Raw genomic sequence first — 8,996 nt, forward strand, 5'->3', positions numbered from 1 at the left:
GACACCCGCGGCGCGCGGTGGAATGTAAAATCTTGGTGAAAGTCTACCCGCATGACCCGTAAAGATGGGAGTTCTTTTTAGCTGCACGTTGTTATATTGAACAAACGTTAATTTTTTGTTTGCGTACCGCTACCAAGTGATTGAAAATTCAAATACGTGACTTGCATGAGAAATACAAGTCCCCGACTACGTTGTTGTTTCGCTGACACTTCCGGTAACTTCGACCACAAAATTTTCGATAAAAAAGCACTTAAAAACCCTTTCAAAGCGAACTGTTTGATAGAAGATCCCTTTCTTTCAGTGATGACCTGCTAAATCATGGCTACGTACTGAAATAACCGTGAATATACGCACAATTCCTGCAGGTATAATAACTACCTCGTACGTAAAAACTCAAGCTGCCAGCAGTTCATGTGGCGGGAATTTCCCCACCAATGTCATAGCAACGGCCACCACTGTCATAGCAACGGCCAATCGGAGACGCGTAATGGGATTACTTTATACAAAATTTGCAGAGATAGCGGCTTCTGGTTTCGGTACAACGTAACGATGTATTGCAGGAGAAAATATTCGGAATCGAACTTGTATATTTTTTTACAGGTCTTCCACGAAAATTGTGCAAAAGTAGGTCGTCCAAAAATGTGAGAATGAGACTATTTTTCGCTGACATCCCGCCTGCTTTGAAGGTTGACTGCAGACCCGATTGACGTAAGAGCCTGTGTAGGTGGCCATTACGGAAAAGGCAGGCCGTGAATACTATTTTTTCTGCGTAGTTCGGGTTGATTTTTGGGTTGACATTCATTCTTCTAGTATATAAAAAAGTAACTATCAGTATCGGGAGACTGTTTTCTTATCGCTGTATTCTTACCCAGCGTTATGAACATGATCGCTGCTGGCAATTTTCCTCCAATGTTTTGCAAACCTGTACTCACCATTTTCGCGCCATATGCTAATAAGCGCGCGCTTTATGCTAAACGTCTAAACCCTGACTCCCGCTAACGCGAGCCCGACGTGTTCTCTTTATACGCAGTTTGGCGTTGACGGGGACTCCCGCTGAGCCTACGGCCGTACGCTTCGGAGTGGACGGGAGAAAATTTGGCGTTAGCGGGACTACGTTAACGGGAACTCTCTTTACACGGGGCTCCCGCTAACGCAGCCCCGCTAACGCCAGTCCCGCTAACGCGAGAAACGTAATGTAAAGTGGGCCTTAGTCCAGGTCATTGCTCTTTAGCATACTAGAACATGTACACAGCATAAAAGTCTCACTAATATATTGAGTATTGTAATCCTCCAGTCCCCAACATACTGGAAAATTCCAACAGACCAAGTGATGGGCACTCTCAGATGAAAACCGTTTACAGATACAGATGTAAGACAGACCTTACTTTTTTCTCTCTCAATCTCAAGGTGTGCAGTTTGTACGTTCGATGGCTTTTGGAACTCCTAACCATTGTGTGACTCCTGTAATTTGCATCCTTATTTTCTGCAGATGAGCAACAGATCTCTCCCCAGACTGATGCTTCCATGGACCAGACCAGGATTAATCCCACAGAGTGTTGATTTTGGGAAATCCAATTAAAAGCCTATTAAATCTGCATTCAGATGTGGATGGGTTTCTTGATAAGGTGCTTGCTGTCTCCAGTTAGGCAACACAAATTCATTTCCTTGGTTTACAGACATTTTATGGCAAAGTCTAGAATGAGGTTAGGAACAGGACAACACCAGAAGGGCAGGGGTGACCCTGTGGGCTAGGAGACATTGCAGGCTCATCTTTGTCCCATAACTCAAAGTCAATGACAATGAAAATGTTGGGCCAGAAGGAAAACTTGCATCTAACTCTATTAACGGTCGCTACATACATGTACAAACTTTCCCTTCAGTCTACATTTTCTACTTTGAAACATTTTGTCTTTTAATCCATGGACCAATAAATCAAAACTGTTGTGGCCTTAAGGATGGATGTGAGAAATTAAATCCTTTCTGGTACCTCACAGAGCCAGACAGTGAGCAGTACTAACATGACTCACTGTTATTTCTAGATATCTCTTGGGTACACACTAGTCACTACACAACACAACACAACACAAGTGAAGGGATTTGATTATGCTTCACTATTGAGCATACAGAACAACTGCCTCTGAAGAGATAATCCAATTTAGAAATTTAGGTCATAAGAATTGGGTGATGAGATAAAGGCTCCAGCTCTACTGGGTCATCATACATTACTAGATGATGTAATGTTTCAGCTATCCATGCCTCCTTTAGGGTGAGTGCAACAGTGCCAAAACTTCAAACAGGAATTCCAGGTCACCTTGCCAACACCAGCGGCCACCTGGCAACTACAGGTCCTGCCTGGATCCAACACATGTACAAATGTTACCAATTTCCTCTCACATTTTGGCCACTCTCAATTTGTACACACACACTGGTAGTAATGTCTTTAAACGTTCCCCTTTCAAGCCTGATTACTGCCAGGCTAACTGGGGCTCTGGGGTTGATCCTCCCAACCTGGGGAACAGTTAGCCCCTTTGACATTGACCAGGAATGGCACCAACGGAAAATCTGAGAATTCCTCTGAGAAAAACAGGAAGAGATTTTGGAACTCTTACACAAGCTTGGAATGGAACTTCAAAGTGGGAACCTCAGCCGAAACTGCGCACTTGACAGCCTAGGACAATTTGCAAGAACTCGAGACAGTGAGCAAGTGTTTACTTGAAAAGCATCCTGGACAGCCGGGTATTTGTGGTACAAAGCTTGACACATGTTAACAACACACTACTGGTTCTACCTCAAAACTACCAACAAGGAAAGGAGGGATCCACCTGATAAACATTGCCCAACATCAAAATAAGACAGATAGCTTTGATGACTGCTTGAAGTCCTGAAGCGTGCCAATGTTCCACCTATCAAAGGATCTGTGGGGCAAGATTTATATTTTCTGTGTCCAGAAGTTTGAAAAGGAGCTAAACAAATCCCAGCTGGCCAGCCCACCAGGGGCCCAGATGGAGGGAGGACGACCACACTACATCAGCACCTAATTTTAACAGACTTATGGCCCACATAAATTGCCCGCCTAGGAGAAAAGGTTTCCCTCCTCTTTACTCATTAATTGGCAGCATCAATAAGCCTGGTACTGGCATGTCCTGGGGTTTCCCTGGAGTGAATAAACAAACTTTCATCCATCCAGATTCAACATACTGGGGGCAACCGTAAAAATGACAACAGTTGTTGTCTGAAGACTGCATTTTCCAGTCAAGTGAAAACAAACTATCCTCGAAAACTACTAGACGATGCCCTAAATAAAATACCAGTGGGCCATACTGCAGGAAGCTATACAAAAGTAGAGCACCACTTGAAGAGGCACAAGTGGAGTCAAGGAATAACACCGGGTTTTGCTACTCTCTACCACACAAACTATGCTATGAGAACAACTTGCCAGCTGAGTTTGGCCGCCATAGGGTAACATTTGCCTTGCAGTTAGGGGACATCAAACCCTTCCTGCAGACTGAGTGTCCTGGGCACCTATTCACTCTATATTTGCCAAATTCTACTATCCATAAACCCATAGGAAGGCCCGGTGAGAGGCCAGGTTTTTACCTCGATGTACATCTCCAGCATAAAGTTGACATACTGGAGTGCGCTGATGGCTTGCTCATCCTTCTGCCTCCGCCCCATCCATGGCTCCATCATACACACAGGGCATCGATGGAGGGGGAGACATGCTGCCCCAGGCTGGGCAGAGTCATGGCGGGAAGGAAGCCTCCAGGGCTCCTCACTGCTGCACTCCTGGTGGCTTGTGTCAGAAGGACCACTGCCAGCGGGTCCATAAACACTGCCTCAGGTATGCTAATGAACTACAGCTGTTTACGCAAGGAGCCCACCTTCTTGGAGACCTGCCATTGGTGCAAACCTTGGACCAATCGCCCAGGTTTAAATTCTCAAGGAATAACGTTGGGTGAGACTGGAGTGAAGTCTTCGGAAGAAAGTTTCCACTTCCAAATACAGATTCAATACAAGGACATTATCCCAGAACGTTCACAAAGACAAGAAGCGACCCAGCAGTCTGGATTTTGAGATTCAACATCTCATACTTTTTTTACACCTCTAAAACTAACAGCAGTTGAATACTACAACCCCACTTGTAGCTTGGTTATGATTTAAGATCATCACTGAGATGTGGACAACACACACTGGAGTACAAGAATTTGAAGAAAGTATTTTTGAGAAAGAATGTCACATGTTTTCTTGGTTGGTAGTTTCCCTTCTAAAACCTTCAACATGGCTGGAATACTTCACGGCTATTTCTTCAATGATAATGACTATGAAGCACCTATGCAGAAAACTACTGTTCTGGTGTTCAAAAGGGGAGGGGCTGCTAAACTGTGACCTGCGCACTGGCCGTGCCGTGCGTACCCTTAGGTTTTTTCTTATATTATTTTTGAAATTTTTTTATTGGATCCAGTTGTAGTCATATTTGGCCAGTTTTCTGCCAGTGGGACAAGGGGAGTGTTTATTTTTCAAATCTGGACAGAAATCGTGACCTTAGTTGACCTTAGAGGTGTTACATTACATGTTGTGGGACCTGTCTACAATGTGGTGAAGCATGCTTCTCCTGGCTGGGAGGTGAGAGGTCAGTGTTGTTTTGGTTTTAACAGCTGATAGCGGGAGAAAATGCCGGAGTCGAAGCCTGGCTTTTTCCACAAAAGGTAAGTTGACATGTTTAGCTATCCAGTAGGACGGAAATTTTAGAGATTGAAATACTGGTAAGTGAGTTTTGAAGCCCTTTTTCATGTATGTTTTTGTACAGGAAGCCAATACAGTCCTTATAAGCACCCTCCCCCCTGAACCAGTGGGAGGGCAGATTCGGCCCTGTCTGTTGTATGAAATTACGGCCCTAAACGGCTAATTTATGCATTGAAGTGACATCCAAACACATGACAGACACCAGTACAGTTCAGTTCTACAGACTTTAATCAGTATTTTCCACTTTTTGTCACAATACAATGGCTGACAGTGCTATCCATTGGCAGATCGAGTTTAGACAGAAACTATCCAAAAGTACTACATCAGATCCCACTAAATCCTGCAGAAATTGGATTGGACAAGTAGTCAAAAAGAGCAAAAAGTCAGGTAGCAAGTATGGCAGAATTGAAGTTCCCTGGATGCCAGGAAAAGTATTCGAAAAGAGGAAACAGATGAATGTTCACCGTGTGGCCTACATGGCATGGAGAGGTGTTTTTGACCTCCAAAATTTAGATATCTCACATTTGTGCCATAATAGCATTTGCGTAAATCCTGACCACCTCTCGGCAGAGCCACGTAAAGTTAACAACGGCAGGAAACCTTGTAATGCTGCCAGAGTCTGTATGGGCAACCACGACGGATACCCAAGTTGTATCTTTGAAACATGAGGTAAGAAAATCAGCCATTCATTTCCTCTACACTAGAGTCTAGAGTCAGTCAGATTCAGTCCAGGAATCAGAGTCGGAGTAGCAAGCTGCTCCCTCACCCTCCATTCTGTTGTAAGTATGGTCAGCTTTTCCCCTTGGCTGCTTCCTTGACACTTTCCTCTTCTTCGCTACACTAGGAACATCCCCCGACTTGTAAGTCCCCATCTCTTTTAGTTCATCATAAGTTTTAAACCGTCGGACTCTGTTTGCCATGGCCCTTTGTTTGGATGCCAGCTCATTCTTGTGTGCCCTTCTGTAAAGTCGCTCCCTCTCCATGCTTTCCAGGACTGGGATTGTCGGTGACATCGGGGACAAGGGAATACCGGTTGCCGCTCTCCGCTTGACGATTGACAAGGCCACGCCATTATTGGAGCTGTGCACGGTGGTGGCATACCTTCCAGGTAAGGTCTCGATCCAGTTCCCACTTTTCGGCACATTCTTACTAGACTGCCGGTTCACGCTTTCTGCCTTATTTGTGTCCAGGTAGTACCTTGTAGAGGCTAATGCTTGCTTTCCAAGTCTTTTCTCCATTATCCTTTTCATTTCCTCGAGGTCAGACTCGTCTGGATTCAAGCGCTTCACAGGTAGGTACCGTTTGTCAGCTTTCCATCTCTTCCTGCCATTACACACCATCGAGAAGAAGGAGCACAAGAAATGTTCCCCAGTGTAGCATAGAGGTATGGCTGACATAGCCAGCTCCATCGCTGCTACCATCTTCCCTCTTCTTTTGCCGAACTTCAGCACAGCACTGCTATGCTCTGCGTTGAGTCGTACGCGCAGCTCCTCTGCAAATCTGGACTTAACCTTGTTTCTTTTCACAGCTGTTGCACCAGGGAACATTTGTCGACTCCACTTTCCAGCACGCACAGCTTTAGCTACACTTCTGCCCAGGTGTACAAAGTCTCTCAGGTGTTTGGTGCGTGTCCCTGTCGCCTCCATCATGACAGCATTGAGCCCCCTGGAAAAGTGGCTATCCCCATCCGTGACTGTGTGGCTAACAAACACCTTGTTTGCCAGTAGGTTCTTCCCAATCTCCCTGCCAGCAAGTTCTTCATCCCCTATCACATCATGTTCTTTGAGGTTTGCCGGGCACTTGTGGTTCCTCCTTTTCTGTACCCTACAAGGTCTTCCCAGTTTGCGTTTCTTGGGCCGCTGACATGTCGAGCACTGCTTCTGGGCCAGAAAATGTGCCAGGATGAGTCTTCGGACGGTGACGCCCTCACAGAAGACGGTGTGAGCGTGGGGTGATGGTTGGCCGGGCTTCTTTCCCAGTCCTGCATAGAGTGCACTCTTGTATCTTGTATCAGCCTCACCCTTTATGCCACTGTCTCTTCGGTTGCCGAGGATAACGTTAATGTCTTTCACCAGTTCACTCCAGGCTGCCATGTCCTTGTTGTTTTCTCGAACCATCATTTGAGAATACCTGCGTGCATTCTTCCTCATCTGACTTGGGCCAGGCACAGGTAGATCCATAGCTGCAACAAACTGTCTGAAGGCAGTGACCCCCATCGAGCTGTTTGCTAATGCAACTTGAACAGCCATGTTCGGTACGGCCACCCTCCTTCCCGGTCCTTTCCTCTTTATCTCATCGTAGAATTTATACTTTTTCGATCTGAACAGACAGCCATCACAGACAAAGGTCTCTCTTGTGGCAAGTCCCACCTTCATCTCCAACTTAGCTGATAGACGGACAGTTCCCCCGCACCTTGGAGCTTCTCTGTCATGGTCCCTCTGTGCTTCCAAGACGGCCGAAACCACTTTGTCTGCTAGCCAGATACGATATCCAACCAAGCTGTCTGGTTTGTGTTCATCTTTAGCATCCCTAGTAGCATACCCTATTGACACAGCCCTCCTAACCTTGCTCTGTGGCTCCTTCCTTGGTCTCAGCAGCATTACCCTCCTTTCCTCGAGCGCTACCTTCTTCGGGCGTATCAACGGGCGTCCGCGTCGATCTGTGACCTGCAGTAGCTCGTACTGGTCCCCCGTAACCCTCCGGTAGAGTGTCGTCTCTGGTTTGACATGCCGAATCTTCATGCCCTTGTTGTGCGGAACGTCACCTTTCTTGAAGACTGTCGGCCTCTCCTTGCACGCTTTCTTCCGTCCCATGGCTGGTGCGTAGATTGTCTTGGATGTGAAGCTCAGTCGATGTTTGGCAAGTTTCTGAGATGTTACCTGTCCTTGCTTCATTTTAAAGCTTTCTTGACAAGTTGATGGATTGGCCCAGGGGAGAGAGCCTTGAGCCCTGACGTCATGCTACCCCTGCCTTGTTCTAAGAAGTTGTAGTAAGCACTTGAAGCTTGTGTGACTTGAACACCCCAGAAATACTGTGTGTCTGGGGAGCACCCCCCCCCCCTTCCTGGAATATGACAGGTGTGCTTCAGGTGTCAACCCATGTATGATGAAGGAAACTTGTATTTTTTCAGTGAATTTGGCTGAGACACTGGATTGTTCTTGTCTCCCTTATCCTAAGCCTACTCCCAACATCAAATGCTCTTCCTGAGTCAAAATGTGACTCTGAAGTGTCAAATACAGGTGGCAATCAATCACTAAATGATCAAGTCAGATGCTTGATTCAGGCTATTGAAAAAACTGCATGATCTGACAATAAAATTGCCTTTAATAGCCCTGTTTCTGCCCCTGTTTTCCTCACAGTAAGATCTGTGCTGACTACCATTACAGGCAATGTAGGCCATGGTTGACACCTGTTTGATAATGACCTGTCATATCCATGAAAATGATGGGAGGGGGTTGATTTTTTGGGATGTTGTTAAGAACTTGTTCCCCTAAGACATGACGTTAGTGATAGCTGTCTATCTCGTTCCCGCGCCACCTGTAAGGGGAGGGGCTGCTAAACTGTGACCTGCGCACTGGCCGTGCCGTGCGTACCCTTAGGTTTTTTCTTATATTATTTTTGAAATTTTTTTCTTGGAGCCAGTTGTAGTCATATTTGGCCAGTTTTCTGCCAGTGGGACAAGGGGAGTGTTTATTTTTCAAATCTGGACAGAAATCGTGACCTTAGTTGACCTTAGAGGTATTACATTACATGTTGTGGGACCTGTCTACAATGTGGTGAAGCATGCTTCTCCTGGCTGGGAGGTGAGAGGTCAGTGTTGTTTTGGTTTTAACAGCTGATAGCGGGAGAAAATGCCGGAGTCGAAGCCTGGCTTTTTCCACAAAAGGTAAGTTGACATGTTTAGCTATCCAGTAGGACGGAAATTTTAGAGATTGAAATACTGGTAAGTGAGTTTTGAAGCCCTTTTTCATGTATGTTTTTGTACAGGAAGCCAATACAGTCCTTATAAGCACCCTCCCCCCAAAACAGGCATGCTGCTTGAGTGACCATCTCAGATTTGGCAGAGACCTATGATCTCCTCCCCTGGTGTACACATGTCCCCTGGGGGGCACAATCATGGCTGGTCTTTCACAGACAATGAGCCATGAAATGGAAAGGATTACTGCACAAACACAGGTGGAAGTTGCAGATTATTGCCTTGTAAATCTTTCAGACCAGGATCAGCTTTGGTTCAGGGATCAGGTTAGAGTTCC

At 45.9% G+C, this 8,996-nt stretch overlaps 1 protein-coding gene across 5 annotated transcripts in view; it reads right to left on the reverse strand.

The window, feature by feature from the left end:
• LOC118421852 (apoptosis-stimulating of p53 protein 2-like) overlaps positions 1–8,996 on the reverse strand; it is a 48,518-nt gene that overhangs the window by 21,238 nt on the left and 18,284 nt on the right. Inside the window, exon 1 of one of the 5 annotated variants that reach the window (XM_035829364.1) lies at positions 3,598–3,799. The exons of the other annotated variants lie outside the window; for them this stretch is intronic. Coding sequence (XP_035685257.1) covers positions 3,598–3,690 — 93 coding nt within the window. The 5' untranslated portion in view covers positions 3,691–3,799. Of the gene's footprint in view, positions 1–3,597; positions 3,800–8,996 lie in introns of those variants that run through there. 5 annotated transcript variants of the gene reach the window in all.

Source organism: Branchiostoma floridae, chromosome 1 (genome assembly GCF_000003815.2).
Source record: "Branchiostoma floridae strain S238N-H82 chromosome 1, Bfl_VNyyK, whole genome shotgun sequence".
Lineage (NCBI taxonomy): Eukaryota > Metazoa > Chordata > Leptocardii > Amphioxiformes > Branchiostomatidae > Branchiostoma > Branchiostoma floridae.